The sequence below is a fragment of the Pseudochaenichthys georgianus genome, chromosome 4 (assembly GCF_902827115.2).
Source record: "Pseudochaenichthys georgianus chromosome 4, fPseGeo1.2, whole genome shotgun sequence".
NCBI lineage: Eukaryota > Metazoa > Chordata > Actinopteri > Perciformes > Channichthyidae > Pseudochaenichthys > Pseudochaenichthys georgianus.
In genome coordinates this window covers 15,820,548-15,839,870 of record NC_047506.1, presented here as the reverse complement: position 1 = coordinate 15,839,870, position 19,323 = coordinate 15,820,548, and the positions used below count along the sequence as shown (strand labels likewise).

At 40.0% G+C, this 19,323-nt stretch overlaps 1 protein-coding gene across 1 annotated transcript; it reads left to right on the top strand.

Moving 5' to 3' along the window:
• Window positions 1-656: 656 nt before the first annotated feature.
• mfsd8l1 (major facilitator superfamily domain containing 8-like 1) lies at window positions 657-9,681 on the top strand. The gene is made up of 12 exons (XM_034081863.2): window positions 657-1,062; window positions 2,346-2,531; window positions 2,663-2,725; window positions 3,152-3,271; window positions 3,619-3,698; window positions 3,774-4,113; window positions 4,206-4,279; window positions 5,374-5,587; window positions 5,889-6,011; window positions 6,143-6,273; window positions 7,879-7,998; window positions 8,253-9,681. The coding sequence occupies exons 1-11, from the start codon at window positions 987-989 to the stop codon at window positions 7,957-7,959; spliced, it is 1,488 nt and encodes a 495-aa protein (XP_033937754.1). The 5' UTR covers window positions 657-986; the 3' UTR covers window positions 7,960-7,998; window positions 8,253-9,681.
• The last annotated feature ends 9,642 nt before the right edge of the window (window positions 9,682-19,323 follow it).

The following is a 19,323-nucleotide window of genomic DNA, read 5'->3' as shown; positions in this document are numbered from 1 at the left end:
CATCAAACAACATTATCTTTCCACTGGTGTCAGCAGGTTTGATAAAACCCTAAATGAATCATGTTCAGATTGTGACAATCGTGGTATAGTAACTGCAACTGTAATCTGCATTACATTGTAAAACAAGAGATAACATATGATTGCACATTTGAGCTATACTGGAGCAGGCTTGTATTCCCATGCTATGCTACCACAGATTGTATTTACTATTTTTTAAAAACGATTTCATTATGACATCTTGTGTGTCTAATATTAATTAGGACTGTTGGTCTGTTTTTGATTTACAAACAAATGAAAAGAAAGAACACAACACATTTTACCCAAGCTTATCCCAGTTTTCCTTTTAGAATGTGCCTTATAGCAGTTAATGATTTAGATGTATTTGTACGGTGAACATTTGTTTTTAATAGTTTTTTTTTCCATATAGCCGACAAACACAATGACTTAAATATAGTCGCATTTTACCAACAGCATCAGGTGCCTACATCATCAATATCTAACAGAAAAACTTGGTAAAAACCACAGTGTCGAAATTGTATTATCACAAATGCTAATCCATCTAAAAGCACCAATGAATTTGTGTGCGAATTAAACCGAAGCAGAGTGGGGCTTCCCTGCTTGGGACTGTTCCAAAGTGTACCTCGGTGAAACCACCGGAAGTGATGTAGTTTGGGCTAAACTGCGCAGGAGCACGGATGTTTGCTGCTCGTTTGCAAATCCCTGTATAATGTTTGAACTGGCGCTTCAAGCATTACCTACTCAGGAAACAGGCTCTTTGCACACTCACTTCAGAGTTATGTAGAACAAAACACACTCTGAAAAGTGTTTTTCAAACTGTCCGGAGAACGGCACAGAGACATGTACCCTCAGTCGGCTCTAATTGGAAGCACTGCACTCGGGATTATGTCAGTTTTGGTGTTTTGTAGACAGACTACAATGGACATGTATCTTCAAGCATAACAATAATATTATAGCTGCCAAACACGATGGATTATCGACGGAAGAAGAAGCTGACATTCTTCACCATTGGGCTCATATTTCTACTTAGCGGTGTGGAATATGGTAAGATCTGTTTTGTGTTGTTATTGTTTCTTTTGCCTGTGTTGCAACACTGACATTGACCATTTAATTGAATGGGAAAGTGGGACACTAAAATATTACAGTACAATCACTATGTAGTGTTCCCATAATCACCTAAATGATTGAATAAGAGGCTACTATTCATGTTCACTATGTTTTTTGGTGGAACATGGTGTACTGGAACTTATTTGTTTGGCATGTTGAGTGTGTATTTCTCCTATTGAGGTATTTTGACTCAACCGTTATGTGATTTGCTCAGGGAAAGGATACTTAGGCAAGGTTTTGAGTAGTCAGGAGTAATACAAAGAACTGTAGTGTATCAGTTACTTATTTAACTATTTAATTGTTTGGTAATTTGATTACATTTACCTTTGTCATGTCTTACAGCTGTCACCTCACTGGCTTTGTTACTTAGAAACGTATTAATTAACTCAAAAAATGTAATGAATAACAGTGATATCTGTTCAACCACCTGAATCAACCAGTCCATATTTTTACTCAAATATGGGTGAGGTTGACACAGAGGCCACCTTACAAGGACATTTACACATACAAAAGAACAGCAAATTCAACCACACACTTTAAAAACGTTCCAAGGAATTAAAGCACAGCTCTCTTGATAAGATTCAGAAAGATATTATTGAGTATATGACCGTTATCTTACAATGCAGTGAATTTGTTGTTGTCATAGTCACTTACTGATGTTCTAAAAGCTGTGTCAAAAAGCAAGGCTCGCTCAATTAGTTTTGCATGGTCACAGATGCCAAGTCAATTTAAGCAACCATTTCCTCTGGTTTTTCCAGAAAGCACACTTTACCATGTGTCTTCTGACCTAAGAATGAAATTGGGACTGTATTTGGTAAGCACTATTCTCTGTCTAGATGATTAATGATTATGCTTGAGGTATTGGCAGGGAGAAATTGTTACCACTGCTTGCTCTCTTGGCATTACTATCACTGATATGAAAAATATTTCAAGTTCACCTCTCCAACTCCTCTGATAAATATCTCCATAGGGCTCATGGAATTCACAGGTTTGCAATAAACATTGTTAAGATGCCTCTTAAATGCATCCCAACAGAGCTACAGTGTGCTCATTTAAATCCTCATATACCTAATTATGACTCAGCAACACTGAGTTAGGTAGTTTAAGTAAACAATGATCACTTTCCATGTGTTAACTTTTACATTTAGTTTGTTATTCAAACACTGTAACTTCAAAAGAAAGTGTATATTAGATGAAAACTATTCCTTCTGTCTCCCCAGCTGTAATACTGCCCACGATATGGAGGTACTTGCAGACTTTAGAAGCAGCACCTTACTGCCTGGGTTTGGCGCTGTCAGCATTCAGCTTGACCGGCCTCCTCACAGGACCGCTGTTTGGCTACTGGTCCGACAAAACACGGACTACTAAGAAGATCATCTTGTTTGCCAATGTTTTTGAGATGATTGGTGAGTCCACTTATTTGATTGTATTTCCACCACTTCTACCTTGAACAACAAACTTCATTCACTATTAGTTTTGTGGTATTAGTGTAAAGTATATGACTCACTTAATTTTACTCCTCCTTTCTGCTCTCCAGGTAATTTTATGTACTTTATGGGATATTCCAAGTGGCTCTTACTGTCAAGCAGACTGGTGGCAGGTGAGTCTGCTCAAAGACACTGTGACTTATTATCCATTCCAGGTGTCAAGCTAGTAGAATAAACTTGTCAAACCAGAGTAGCTGAAAAGGTACATTATGTAAAGGTATACATTTGAGCTTGAACATACTATGATGCATCATCATTTTGTTTTTTTAAACTGAGACTGTTCATTATCTTTTAAATGTGACACATGTTAACCTGAAAATGATTATCGGTAATATCGTGTGGTTGACCATCTAAAAATATCCCAAAGCTAACAAATATTTGTTTTATTTAAATGGGATTTAGAGGGTGATATATATAAATAATGGTAATATTATTGTAGTTTTTTGAAGATAATAAGACGTGATGCAACAATATGTCCAGAGCTCCAGGTTTAACCTCAATTTTTTGAAAATCACCCGTAACTGATGAATTTTCCTCAGGTATCGGAACAGGTGCTGGCTCAGCTATCTTTGGCTTACTGACCAGAAGCACCGCCCCAGAGGACCGCGCCACTGCTTTTGCTGCAGTCATGGCATGTCGACAAGCTGGCCTTCTGATTGGTCAGTGCTCCACTGCTTTCTGGTGGCATATTCATTTAGCCAGTAACAGCGCAGTATTATTTGATTGGCTTAAGAATGTATGCAACATAAAAAAGCATGTTTATAAATGGCACTATAGGCCGCCAGTCATAGAAGAGTTTAATGTGGTACAAATATTGAAGTAGGCCGGTGATCCCTGCTCCTTATAAAGGGTCCATAGGCCTGAAAATCAGTGAAGACTCATGTTTTTCTAATGTTTGGGTGTGTACACCAAGGCAAATTCCTTGTATGTCTAAACCTACTTGGCAATAAACCTGTTTCTGATATCTGATTCTGACATGATGCATGTTTAACCTTGTGTTTGACAGGTCCAGGATTTAACATCTTCCTGAGGTTGTGTGATTTCAAACTGGGTCCTTTTGTTGTCAATAAATATACCGCGCCAGGGGTAAGGGTCCACAATAAGCTATAACTTTGCACCCCTCAAAGAGAAGTTGTAATGCTCTTCTTCCACCTTCTGCAGCTGTTCATGTGTCTGCTGTGGACTCTCATTCAACTGGCGGTGATCTTCATGTACTGGGACCTACCTCCTCTGGAGAAAGAGAAGGCCAAAGACAGATTAAGAGGCCAGAGCGAGGACGAGCAAGGGCTTGTGGAAGAGGACAATGATGAGGAAAAGCCGTTAATGGGGTCCCAGGAGATAGGGGGGTCCTACGGCTCAGTGGTGGTGTCCAACACAACCATGTCAGACCCTTCTGCTACCTCAAATGCTACGCTGAATCCCATCTCTCCACCTCTCTCTCCAGAGCCACCAGAGACCCATGAGTCTTCCAGCCCCTCTAAGACCTCTAGCATATCTCAAGGTGGGTGACTGACAGTGTGTCTTTCTCTCAGGGGTTCTTAAAAAGCTGGAAGACACATTCTCTAAATGTAATGTCTTTCTCCCTCTCTGTAGAGTTCCTGAGAGAAGAGGTGGCTGTGCTGCTGGCTGCTCAGTTCATCACTCTCTTCAATCAGACAGCACTGGAGGTAGAGTAAAGATATACAGACTGTAACACTCACAATAGGGCTGCACGATATTGAAAACAACTGACATTGCGGTTTTTTGTTCCCCTGCGATATATATTGCGTTTTTTTAACCTGTTAAGCCCCAAGGTCCCGGCGGGTACTTTACTTTTTTTTTTTCACGGCACTGTGTCTCAAGGGATCTTAATATTTAAGAACCTATTAATGTGTTATACCAGATTAACGGAAATAATCTCAGCTAATTGACGTTACAAACCATTTTTACCAAAACAAAACACAAGTCTCATAAGAAGCATCTAAATGACCCCTGAGCGAAAAACGGACTTTGGCACAGAACTCAAGATAAAAGTACCCTTATTACTTATCGTAGCTGCACATACAAGATATCCGATTAAAGCTGAGGTTCCACAGATTAGTTAGGTATATAGTATCATCACTGAGTCATCCGAACTCGCGACAGGGGAAGCTAACACAGACATCACAACACGTACCTTTACGGAGCTTCTAGGGGAGATTGTCTCACCGTAGCTGTCGATCTGATCAAAAGACAACGTGTTCAATGGCATTAAAACGAGAAAAAACACGGCTGAATCGGTTAATCCATAGGTTTTTAACGTCTCTGTATAAAAAAAATATTTTATTTATAATCCATAATTCCATGTTTATGTAAAAATCGCAGAGCAAAAGTTAGCTGCTAATGGTAGCCACCAGAGTGGCTACCATTAGCAGCTAAACAATTGCTTCAAAACCACAGATACATTATTAACCTATGGATCAACCGATTCAGTCGCGTTTTTTCTTGTTTTAATGCCATTGAACACGTCTTTTGATCAGATTGACAGCTACGGTGAGACGATCTCCCGTAAAAGCTCCGTAAAAGGTACGTGTTGTGATGTCTGTGTTTGCTTCCCCTGTCGCAAGATCGGATCGCTTAGATACTATACTTAAATAATCTGTGGAGTCTCAGCTTTAATCAGATATATTGTATGTGCAGTTTCGATAAGTAATAAGGGTATCTTTATTTTGAATTCTGTGCTAAAGTGCGTTATATGGGGATTTATGCACTGTGCAAACGTCTCGATACATTTATTTCTCAGACCATGGTGACCCCGATGACCCAGAAGTACTTTGGCTACAGTGAGCTGGAGAACAGTGTGATGTACAGCCTATGCGGGGTTGAGGTGATCGCTGGCTTCCTGTTTGTGCGCTGGCTGAGCCAGCGTGTTACTGAGCGAGTTATCCTTGCCATCGGACTGACGATCTGCAACATCTCTGGTGTCTGGTGCTTAATCTTCCTGGCAAACCCACTAGGTCAGAATGCATTGGAAAAACAGCTTACTATTACATCATTTTGTACACACAGGTCAACTAGAACTGATGCTGCCACAAAATCCTGATCCCCCACCAACATTTTGTTTAATACTCCATGTTTTACTGATCTGGCCTGTTTAATAAAGAAGGTTTACATATTTATATGAATCATTTGTTATATTCAAAACATTCTCACAATTGGTAACTCAGTCATATCCAACAGATCTAAATTATATTACACAATCAAACATTTTAAATCATCATGATGCCTTTTTTTCTTCTATTTCACTTTTTTCTGAAGGTGGTTTCCCATGGAAGCTGACTGAATTCGTCATTGGAGTGTTTCTACAGGTTTTGGGTTTGCCATTTGTAGCTGTGGCTCAGGTTTCCCTCTTTTCCAAAGTCACTTCTGAGAAAACACAAGGTGAGAAACTGCATCATCTAGTGGAACATAAACAGCATTGCAAATTGGAATATACGTTCTACACGTTTCATTGTTTGGTGGGTCGATGCAATAGACTAATGTTGATTCTCTGTGTCTCGCTTGTGTTGCAGGTTTCAGTCAGGGCGTGCGCCGCTCAGTGGGGGGTCTAGCTACCATCCTGGGTCCTCTGTGGGCTGGGGGCCTCACAGACAACATGTATATCATGATGGGGGTGATGATGGGACTGCTGGCACTGGTTACGGTATGTCAAAAGAAACTCAAAGATGTAGTATGTGGTTGTCGGATGGACATTATGGCTGCAAGGGAGTTGGGGTGTTTAGGTGTGTTCCAACTGCATTGTATGGATTTTAAAGGTTCCATGACATGGCCATTTCTACCTATCATAATTCCATTGTTAAGGTCTATTAGAAAAGATTTATATTGTGCAATTTTCCAAACTCACATTGGTTTTTCATATAGCATCTCTGTATAGTATGTGTATTCACTCTCTGTCCTAAACGGCTTGTTGGAGCTGATTTTCTTCAGAATGATGAGATTTAGGCCCAATTACTGCCGACCCCTACACCCTAACCGCTGTTTGTGTCCGTCATGCTGTTTACAAACAGTTCTGTGCAAACATTAACTAGTAAACTAGACATTTCATATCGTCTTCATGGTTGCCTCGTATTTGTATGACTTCGGATCATCTACCTGTGTCTTGAATACTGTAAACATGTGCATTTGATTGTAAAGTGTTGTATATTTACAGGGACTGTTGCAAAAACCAAGCAGCTTATAAACATCAGATAAAAAAAAGAAAGATGTTTACAAAAAAAGAAACGGCATTAAATGTTTTTGGAGTTTTATTTCAGTTATTTTAACACATTTTTGTCCAAGAAATACTGATTTGCAACCGTTGTTACGGATGTTCCTGTTTCTGCCGGAGATAGGGGAGTTTGTCCCATAGCTGCACCTTGAAGAGCCTCGTTTAGCTGTGAGTGTCACTACAAATGGAGTTCACTAATATTTCATGTGCATAAGACACAGCACTTGCAATGGTTAAAAAGATTTGTGTAAATGTGAGTCTCATTTCTGTTGAAGGAAATAATTGCGCAGAGGGTGTCTTTTGCATTGAGAATACAATTAGAATAGATCAGAAACAAACAAACCACAGAGAAAAGGTTTTACAGTTAGGAACAGGAGATGTGAGTTGACATCTTATAGCCAGCAGCTCCTCTTCTGTTCAGGAACAAAATGCTTGTAATGCCTGTTAGGAAGTGTGGGCGAACCACGGCCCAACAACAAAATGTTCCACTATCCTTAAGAAAGAACAAAATAAAACCTGAATATGAGCCTGTTTGAAAATAACTTGGTGGAGGCACTGTTAAACCAGGAGGAAAAGAGGAATCTAACTTTCACTTTACATTTGGTTTAACAGGAAGCTTCTTTGATAGCCTCATTTTTTCTGTCTTTCATTATTTTTCATTGTAAAGGACAGGCTGTTTCTTGTTTGACGGCTCTGAAGCAGGGTTTCTGGGTTTCTCCCAATCAGTCAATTTTCAGGATTCACTTTGCAACTGAGTGGAGAAAAGTGCTTTCTGCCAACATCAATTATTTGCTCAGGATTCAGGATTTTTGATGTTTATTCTAATGTATTTTGTCAGATGCATAAGGAAATCCTTTTTGAGGAAACCATAACATTTGTATTTCTCATTGGATGTTATTACTGAGAGAGATCTAAAAGAAAGAAAGAAAGAAATCTAACAATTGCTTTGCCACTCAGAGCTTCCTTGCTGTACATTTTCTTCCTTTTGTCTTTTTTGTTTTAAATCAAATAAATTATAATAAAATATTTTTTTCTGTACAGATTATGCTGGCTTTCTCATACGACCGGATGCTTGCACCTGCTGTGGAGGAGCAAGTGGATGACTCGGACAACGTTGGCTAAACCAGCAGAAGGCAGATGGGATGAACGTGGATATAAAAGGTAGCTTTTAATACATTTTATGAAAAGAGACATTGCATTACATATATTTATCCAAATTGACTTACAATGAGAATTGAATGGTATTAATGTAAGACCATTTTCGTTCTTGAATGCATATATAATATGAGTAGCTATAACGATAAATTGATCTGTTATTGTTTTGCAATGTGTACTTCACTCTTATCAGATAGCAGCCTTGTCTACCACCTTATTGCCCCTCACCCTGCATTTCTTTCCTTTCTGCCTGTGTACAGTGGGAGATTCCCTGTCCTGCACTTAACAGTCCATCCAATGTTTCACTCTCTGCACTGGGACCAGCAAGCAGGGTGACGACACACACACACACACACACACACACACATACATACATACATACATACATACATACATACATACATACATACATACATACATACACACTCACCTCCTGAGGGCTAACCTAACACTTGGACTTTGCGTGCAGAGGCTGATGAAAGCACTCATATGGTGCATGTATACATTTCCCATGGAAATATGGAGTCCTGCTGACAGTGTGTGCAAGCTTTGGATTAATGGTTTCCGTCCGGTTTTTTCTTCTCTCACATTCTGATATCAATGAACATGCCAAATCGTAAGCTGATGTAGCTGTCCATGAGCTGCAGTAGTGTAAATGAGCTGTTTAGCCTTAACACTTGTTCTTTAACTTAATTAACCAGCTCCCTGGAGAGCTGGGTTGGTGAAACTACCAAAAGCTTGGCGTCAGGGTCGATTTTGACGGTTAGAAAATCAGGCTTTATTGTAGTAAAATATTCAAAATTAAGACCAAGACATTAAGCCCATAAACCCAAAGTATTTCATTTCAACCTTGACAAAATATAATTTGAATCCACTTCTTTAATCGCATTCATTCCATTTACATCTGATATAGGGAAGCTTTCTCCTTGAACAGCAAAATATTTACAGAAAAGATTATTTTTGTTTTAAATTTGTGTGCTTTTGGAAATTAATACTTTTATCTCTACTATTGAAGCAATATGTTTGGTCACTAAAATAACTACTAACACTAACACAAAATATTAAATAAATGTATTTAAACGGTTTTTCATTCCATGGTGATAGAAATGCTGTTTCAATGGTATTTCAGAATCAGAAATCTTTATTTGAAACATTACTTTAAATACCAGTAATACACGTTCTAAGGGAAACACTAAATACCATGGAGTTCTGCCAAACCCTGATTGAAGGTTGTTAATTCAAGATCTAATATTCCTGCTGTGAGGGCGAATAAAGGATAACATACATTTCCTGCTTTGAAAAAACAGAGCAGTACCATTGTGTAACACTAGTGGGAGCTCTTAGTCTACTGAAGTATATCCCTGTTGTTACTGCTGAGCGTTATGATCGAAGTCTGTACCATACGGTGCACTGTCACAAATACCTAGGGAAAAACAGCTGGGGTGGGAACTTTGTTGTAGAAAAACAGCATTTCACAGTTTTAGGTGGCAGTACAGAAAACAGACACTAATAAATCAAATAATATTAAGGCTTTACATTTTGTTGTGTACCTCTTTATAATTTGTTCAGGTTTTTTTTTTACACAACTTTATGAATTATGAGACTGTTTATTTAATGTGCATCTATTTATTAGATATTTTATGAGCCCCTACATGAACAACTTTTTGTATGTGTTACTTATGTTACAAGTAAAATAAATATTCACTATACTCTATTGCCTTGTGTTTTGTTATTCTCTAGAGTGAAATGAGTGCATGTGTAGAGTAAAATACGTTTTTAAAATAAAAATAATTTCATCAAACATTAAAACAAAATTATATTATATTAAAATAAAAAGAATACCCGTCTCAAATTTGATATAAAACAAAGACAACTAAAGTCGTAATAGTAGGGTAATGTCACATATTAAAATGTAAGACGTTTTTATGAAAATGTATCTTCTTAATACATGAAATTGCATGTAACACTATATTTAATTTCAATTGAGTAGAATCATAGAATCATTTTATATAGAAAAGATAAAAGTAATCAAATATGATCACTGTGTAAATAAATACAAGACTATAAATTAACTGTGTACTTAAAATAAAACAATACAAATATTCTAAAAACGAAATGATGTTTACCTTTTATTTATTTTGGCTTCATAATGAATCAAGGATACAGAATTAATTACACATTTAAAATGTTTTCAAATTCATTTTAAATTCAGAATTGCAAATCACACATTTTTGTGAATTGTTATTTATAAATGGCATGCTGCATTATCTATTGAAAATGAATTATTGGAAATTGTCTTTAACTTTTTGGAAATTAGAAATAATAAATTATCATAAAATATGAGATTCAAATTTAGAAAAAAACCGAATTGTTGATAAAAAAAAGGAATTTAGTATCATAGACCTTCTTAGTTTTCAGATGATTTTAGACCACAAACATGTTTAACAAAAGTGAAACCGAGCACATTTCTAAACCTGGAGTTGTTAACACAGTGTGAAAAGGTGGGGACCCGGCCCCACTGGGGGTCGCTGCAGCCTCGCCGGCAGAGCCAGAAACTGGGAGAGTTGGGGTCTTTCTCACCTGTGACGTCGCGCCGTCTGTCTGCTGACGCCATGGCGAGGGGGCGTGGCCTCGGACTTGAACTCTATGTGAACCCGTTTTGATGTTGGGCGGGCTCAGAAATGTTACGACGCAGGGCCAGTAACAGAGATATTTTGGGGTTTCACAATTTGTTTTATTAAACTGGGCCCCCACCCATCACACACAGACACACACAGCCTATAGCGGTAGTCTGACCGAACAACGACCCTGCCTATCAGGGTCAGAAGCGCAGAACACGTCGTGTGTCATATCAGCAGTGGATGTCGGGGTAAGTTTGGTAAGCTCACTCCTCCTTCCCTGCCAAATGTTACGAGGCATATACAGCCAAATTCAAAGATGATAATAGACGTGTACTTTTGATGAACTGTGTTTTTCTGGCGAAAGAGGGCAGCGAGGGCAGCTGGAGTTCACTGGGGCTTAAACTTATTTTCCCCCTCCAATCTCATTCCCAGGCTTGATCACTGATTGACCCGCACAAACTGGGTTGGGTTGGTGTAAGGATGTGCTCGGATGATGCACTGTAACACTGGGGCTTGTTGAATATTGCAGATCAGCCGAACATACATATTTTACTCGTGGAAGTGTGGACAAAGCCACACTGCAGCATCACCACTTTTACCACTTTATTTCTTGCACTTTACATGACATTCTCTCTGTTCAAGGGACAACTTAGAAGTTCAAGAATAACACCTCTAACTGGGTCATTATAAGACTTTCATGATGCTAGTTGTGATGGGTAATAAATGGATAGGTGTGCTCCCAAGCCTGAACTTTGAAGCTTTTGAGCTGAAATATTTAGTTTGTTCAATGGTGTCAGGGATTCTTCTTTTTGCGGAAAAACTGCTCGAGCCACAGCCAAATCAAAATGGTGGCATCGACAGAAACCTGTGAAAGTCTGTGAGTGTCCCTTTGTAGCAAGCACTTGAATCTTGTGTTAATAATACATGTGTCACTCCGAAGAGGTGCTACATCTGGAAAGCAAGATGGTTACGGGGAAAAAGGGAAAAGAAGAGTGCTTAAGTTGGGATATAACGGGCGAAAATGGAGGCGCTGGGACAGGAAGTGATCCATAACAAAAGGTAAAATACAATCTACTGTAAGAAATGGAAGTCAGACCTCCATTTCGGTCACCCAAGGCTGTGTGACGCGCAGAGTATTTTTTCTCCGTGCCTCCTTTCGGGTTGTGTAATGCTTCTTTTTCTGTGTGGATGAATAATCAAGCAAAGCCTATGGCCGGGGCATCCTAGGCTGTGTTGCTCAGGCTAGCCAGCTGCTATTATAGCGTTCTGTTATGCCAAATCTGGAATGCTTCAGTTATTTCCAGCACTGGAGGTTTCCTTGCACAAAGTTTTCTACATCTCTTTGATCCTAAAACATCATAAACTGGATTAGTTATTCTGATGGTTTTATTGAACCTTGACTTTTTGCTAGTTCTGTTACAAGTTTTGACCCTTGTGTTTAATTAGAGTAAAGCAGCACATGAGGGATTAAAGGAAACTTTAGTCACATTGGACACCTTTTCAAACTCTTTATATCGGCCGTTCTGTGAAAGGAATACTAATGTCTTGTCATTGTAGCACTATTCTAATGTCCTTAATGTCTGATGCATCTCAGTAAATCTTCAATTCCTCAGATAATACAAATAGTTTTGAAGATAGCTGTTCTAAAGTTATCAAATGGGTTTGAGTATTGGTGAATGGTGGAAAAATAAATGTTCAATGTTACAGCCAAACATACATTATATCTAGCAGTATTTAATTTGAATTAGGAAACTAGCATTTAATTATTCCTGAAAAACAGGGTTTATCGCTTATTCAAAGTTAAACCGTTCCTCTGCCGGCCTGCTTCCAGGAAATGTCTGCTCATTAAACTCCAATCTCCCGATTTCATGACAGACCTCCTGTGTGTCTGCTTTAATTGTGTTCTCACAATTAAACACCCGGCATCACCCACCCAAGCAGCCACGATGTGCCTCTAACCTCACCCGTCCCCTTTGCTCCACGAACACAGATTACTAGCCCATCTGTATCACCAGAGGCCACGCTAAGCCGATGGGAGCTCTGCTCAGCAAGGCACCGCCGCAATTGTTAACCCTGATTAACTTGATGTGGCGTTCAGTAGTGGGAACAGTGTGAAAATCAAGCCAGTGCCGTGACCCAGTGCCCTGCCGCTGAACCGAGAGGGAATCGGGCAAACCTGGGGAGGGTGGAGGAGAACGGGAGCCAGGAAAAAAGAAAGAAGGAAGGAAAACAGGGAGATGGCCGAGAGATTAACGCAGCATTAAGGACTGCAGAGGAGGAACGGATATATGCACATAAATATATTTCTCTGTTTCAGTGCAGTAGAAGCTTTGTGTCACTTCAATATAGACTCCAGCAATAAAACATAAATCAATATGACTTTCAGTGCCCCCACAATGGGCTTCTGTGGAACAGAGGACATTAACGATTCAGTTGTAATTACTACAGTGAGATTATCATTGCACAGAGAAGAGGATCTAGACGTTAGTTACATGGTTCTTTTGTCTCTATAAATTAGGATTTTATTCATGTCCCCAAGGCACAACATATACTTCCACTTGTTCTTCTTTGTTTTGTAAAATAAGAAATTCAAATGCAGTTTTTTTCGTGTAAAACAACATAATACTCATGACTGACTTACTTATTCTGGCAGATTGGTATAAGCAGCAGTAAATAATGAAATAAAATTGTATAACAATTTAACTTTTTTTAAGAGCATGGACTCGATGTGACAGTAATGATTACATCAGTGCTGTGCCATGGATAATTCTGCATTATGTGCTTTCAGCATGGCCTTTGTATGATTCCGAACTCATGAGCCTGAAATGGTTACTGTTTGCACAACATGCATTTGCAAAGCTAGATTTGTACCTAGAAATGTGTCACTGCCAATGACTCAGTCTGAAAGGTCACGCTAAAACAAATGTCAACAGTTTTGCCGACTTTAATATTTGGGTTATGACATTTTGCTGTACCAAGTTGGCAGGAAACCATCAGACATGTTGCCTCACAGGATTTTATGTGGTGTGTACAATTCCAACCTAATGGAGAAATACTGAAAATAATATATAAGCCTAATGTGTTAATACACAAAACATGCCTATTTCTCAGCATATGGGTATATTTAATTCCTAAATCCAGTTAAGGGCTAAAGCAGATATGTATCTAATGTATTTACCTCTAAATTTAAGTTTCCAACAAAATGCAGTTACAGGCCCATTTTGCTACATAAGAAAAAAAAGGCAAAACTGGTTTTCATGGTGGTTACAAGTAACGAAGTAAGTAATAATAAAATGAATGTGCTAAATACAGCCATTTGTTTAAGTACCCCCACATCTCCAGAGTAATACGACTGAGCGACTTGTAGACATGTTCTCCCTGATTACTCCCTGTTGCTATACGTTAACCATTCGATGAAGCATAAGATTGTTAGTGAGACTGAGAGGGACAAATCCTTTATGTAAATTATTGAGGGTGACATGTCTACCAGTCTCCCAATGAAATTACACCTTCGAATGTAGACACTGTTATAGCTAATAGGGAAGGAATTCCTTTTCGCCATTTCTATTTAAAAATTAAAGGCCCAATTTTGAAAAAAATCCAGTTTAGGTTTTTCAATAAAACCCAAATGAGACTTTGCCGGGTTTCACTTTGAAGGACTGTATTATATTTAATTATGTTGCATTCTAACAGATATTAACAAATGTTTTATCTGTGTTTGCTTGAATAATTCAATTAAATATATAAATAATTCATGTGCCAAAAGAAAAAAGAAATGCTCTGAAGTTAACTTATTTACATAGTTGTGTATGTGTTGGGAATTAGATATTAGAAATCTTTTGCAAAATAATATATTTGTGCATATAGATGACTCCCCCAAACAAATGCACAGATAATAACATGTTGAACCCTGTTACAGCCCCAGCGGGCCCCTTCCTCTCTTGGTTCCCGGTCATATCTCCTTTGACCTAATAATTAAGCTGCTTTCGGCATTATAGGTTGAGAAGCAGCTTTGCCACCGCAGTGACAAATCTCTCAACTAAACTATTGCTCTTCAGAGGCTCCACCATCTTTATTGCGATGCCTGGGTACTTCCTAGCTCCCTTGTTGAAAACCCAAGCCTTTTATCATCTCACTGAGAAAGTAATCCTTTGTTTGGAATTTGTGTGATTAAGTACAAAAAAACAGCCAAGTGCAGGGCATCTTTCATAAGCCGACCCTTTTTGATTATATGTCATAGATGTTAGACATTTTAATAAAAAGAAATTGAAGCTGTGACCACACGGTTGTGCTTTATCAGGAGCCTCTATCTACTGTCATTAAAATTGGAGTAAAGGCAAACAACGTTATGAGGAAGAAACATGAAAGGAGCTGGTGGTTAATAGCCATGTCAGCTTTAAAGACCTTTCTGTATGTTTTAGCCGATTGAAATCAAATTGAATGTCCCTTTTTCATCCAACCATTTTGCATAGTGTTTTAGATTTTGTATTTGTTTGCCTTCACGACAGCCTTTGGTTTGCATTCAATTCCATATTGACAGTTTCAGAGACAAAAAAGTGCTTAAATTGTATAATCCATCGCATTCGCTGATACAAAAAACCCTTTATTATAAGTTATTGCAGATAAAGATTGTTTGGAAAAGTCTGGAGTGTTTCCTCAGTACGACGACAAAATTGACAAAATCTGAACCTCTGCAGCACAGTTTTTAAAATGTTTTGCATACATTTAAATTATAGATGTTTTGTATTTTAGGTGAAAAAACAAGCACAACACTCTTTAAAGGGTCATTACAGAAAACTCTTATTTAAAAACTTCAATTATTAAATTCACTGGACCTTGAAAAATCCTATAGGTCTACTCCTACATTTAGTTATGATTTTTTAGAAAGTTTGCATTATAAGCATGACCAATATGCTTTTAAAAAAGAATCTGAATATTGTTGAAATGTCTACTCAGCTTTAATAACATTTCCATTTTTAACATTTCATGTTTCATGTTCTTTGGCTGTGTCTGTTAGTGTCAGAAATGCTGATTTACAGAAAAGGTGTAATATTAAATCTTCAAAAAATCCAACATTGGCAATGAGTATTAACACTTTCACATCAAATATTTTAAGCCAGTTTAAATAATCCTCACTGGTAAAATATACAGTAAAAAAATAGTATGTATTTTATCTCCTAATGTATTATAAGCATTATCTTATTTTATCCAGGAGTACATAACCTTTAGACGTGCCAGAACATAACTACTTAAAAATCTAAATTTGGTATATTTAATAATATATATTTTTTATCTGGGAAAATAATTATGTATATATTTGTATAACTAATTACAATAATACATGTTGCAAATCCTGATTAGAGGTTTTTGGTGAAAAATCCAGGTGAAAAATAAGCAATTAACATTACGTTTTCAAAGAAAAATGACAAAATATAACACTTAAAAATTGTTTAGAAAGTATCTTGAGATTCGTTTCAAGTAGCGTTGGACAGATTTCTCATTTGTCACTCTCGTTCTGGGGCGATAACGGCTTTTTCACTATAAAAATATCCAAAAAGCCTTACTATTTGAGTCATGTGCATCAAAACGGCAATGTATTTAATTAGATAAATAATCAAATAAACCTCAACTAACTACAAGAGTAAACTAAGACCTGGCTGTGACATGGAATAAAACATTACAGAGCCATCAGTTGTTTTACAAACCATGAATGGAACCATTTGTATTTGTTCATTTATTGTGAGCTCTTCTTCATGTGCACCTCCAACGCGCTAAGCTGATGTTGCCGGGCCAGAGGACAGATCCATTGACCTGGAAGTGTGATCTCACACTGAGCTGAAAAACAAACAGTCAAGAACATCCTTCTCCATATACCACCGATCTTGAGAGATTGCGGGGCAGCTTTTGGTTTGGGGGTTTCTCAGCCTGATCTGGGTTAGCTGAGTCAGACATTAAGTGAAACAGACAGGCGGGTGGGAGAGGAGGGAGAGAATGTGTGAGGCAGCAGGGACGCTGCAGGAATCTAGTAGAAAGGCCAGTCGTGGGACATGCTAGCATTACCAAGCAGTGACCCAGGATTAAGCGCGGTAGCAGTTTGATTTGATCGTGCAGTGCTGTGTTGTTAAATCGCTCATTAAATCCAATTAGCGGGAGGTAAAGGGAGACAGGTTGGAGGGTGTGTGGGAGGCATGAGGGCTTTAGTTTAGCTGCTTCTGAGGAATATTGCGTGCCAAGCAGAGCAGGTGACAAATCTCCCGCTCTGAACTCCTGACCTAGCCGTGGGACTCCCCACTTCTTCACTCCCTCTCACCCTCTCCCCCCCCTGTTCTCTCTCAGTTGCCCACTTGCCGCTTTCACCTGCGACCCCTCTTGTCTTTGTGCTGCTACAATGAGGTGTGAGGGTGCTGGACATCCTGCGACATGTCAAAGAGGAATCAGTCTCACCAGACTTATATGCAAAGTACACGGTCAAGCCAATTAATGTCCCAACAAATTAAAGAAAACTGCAGCCTGAGTGTTGCTCTCATGTGGCGAGATAGTGCAGTCACACCAGGCCAGTGCCAAGACAAATTGCAAACACAATTACACAGCATAACAACACCCTGCTGTGGCCTCTCACTAACCTCTCCTTAATTCTTAACAAAAACAAGTTAATCGTGGACTAGTGCCCTATCCCTCTTGGATTTAATTCACCTCACTCTCAAATTCATTTTTCTACCTGACTTAATCTTTCCACCAGTTGTCATGGTTTGTACACTTTGTGTCTCCATAACACAGTGCAATGGTTGGAATCTCAAACAAACAAGGAGGGATTATGAGAGACTTTGGAAATGTAGTCATTCTTCTCATGAAGTCTCATTTGGTTTGGTGACTTATGATTTCATTCTTGTTTACTTCTCAGAATGTCAAAACACTGAACTCTAATGCACATTGTTCTCATTCATAACACTCCGTTCGATGTCTCACTATGGGATGCGCCTCAACGCGTATGCAAACAGAAGCATCAATCTCATTACGCCAATCCTGATTGGCTGGTGATCTTGACGTCAACGTCAGGGAATCCACCCACCCTTTAAGTAGCTTGCGCTACGACGCAGCGTCATTCAAACACCTCTTCTCGCTTCAGAGCACATCTCGATTTATCAGTAGCTTAACGGTCCACAGACTGAATCCAAAGCTAACATTCGGTCGACGGGCGCTTGCCGGTTACTTTTTTGCTTTGCAAGAAGACTGAGCAATATTAACACACCAGTTAATATTGTAATCTGCCTCGCCGTTCTTTCTGTCGAAATAACGGTAAGGTTTGATTTTTTCTTCAAGCTAGTAACATACCTGTCGCTAGTTTGTTCTTCCCTCCACACTGACACCACGGTAAAGAGGACGTTCTCTTTTCTCTCTCACACCAGAGGAGACAGAGATAAAATATTCTTTAAAGAGTAAAATCTACACAGTCGCCTTTTTTCCTTTCGGACTAACGGCAAGGTTGGATTTTTTTCTCAGTAACGTACCTGTTACTAGCGCGTCCACTCCACGCCGACACCCCGGCGATCGAAGATGGACCCTTCTCTCCCTCACACCAGAGGAGTCAGGGACTCGGAGGCTCGGCTATGCTGCTGCGGGTTTAACATTTCAGGCACAGACTCACACCAGGTCTGCTCGGGCTGGAACACGCCCGGGAGGCTATCGATAACCCCGGCTCGTGCGGGCATTGTACCCGCTTCACCATGAAGAGCCTCCGTCGACGGTTAGCACGCCAAGCTAGCTTGTCGGGACAGGACCCCCTCATGTCCGCTGATTCGCCGTCCGGCAATCAAGACATGGTGGCGTCCGCCGCAGAGATTGAGCCCCGCGCTGTGTCAAGCTGGGGCTCCCAATTGGACCTCACCATGGTTCCACCCGCGGAGGATGTCCTGGAGTTGGACTACATGGAGGACGAAGAGGATACCTCTGAGTTCCTCCTGTCTGACTCGGATGGGGATGACATGTTCGTTTCATCGGCTCAGGCTGCAAAGCCGGGAGCGATATCCGATGGCGAGAGCACACCAGCTTCGCCCGTCCTAAGCATGGACTTGCAGGCCGTGTGTCAACGTGCTGCGTCCAGGCTGGACATCCCATGGCCTGAAGTGGCCAAGGAGACCTCCAGATCTCGCTACGAGGGGAAGAACTTGCCCCAAGCAGCGAGGACGAAGAGGCAGCTCCTTCCAGTCTTTCCGGACATGCTGGACGAGGTGTCGGTCTCATGGAGAGACCGTCCCTTCAGCAACAAGGCCCCAATCCAGGGTGCCTCCTCCCTGGACTGTGACGGTATGGAGAGGCTCGGCCTGCTCCGCATGCCGCCCATGGAACCGCTGGTGGCAGCCCACCTCCAACCGAGGCTGGCTTCGACACCAAGCAGGAACCCCATGCTACCGGCAAAGGTAGACCGGTTCCAGTCAGCGATGACCGAACGGGCCTATAAAGCCGCAGCTTTGTCCGCCAGGGCTCTCAACGTCTCCTCGCTGCTGACCGCCTACCAGGCGGAGCTTTGCGAGGACATGTCGAGCAGACCTGAGCCTGCCGTGTGGGACGAGATCGCAGCGATCATGGACATTTGCCTCTGTGTGCAGCGCTGTGCAGTCCAAGCCACGGGCAAAGCACTGGGAATGATGGTGGTACAGGAGAGAGCGAGGTGGCTCAACCTGATAATCCTTCCAGACCGGGAAAAAGAGGA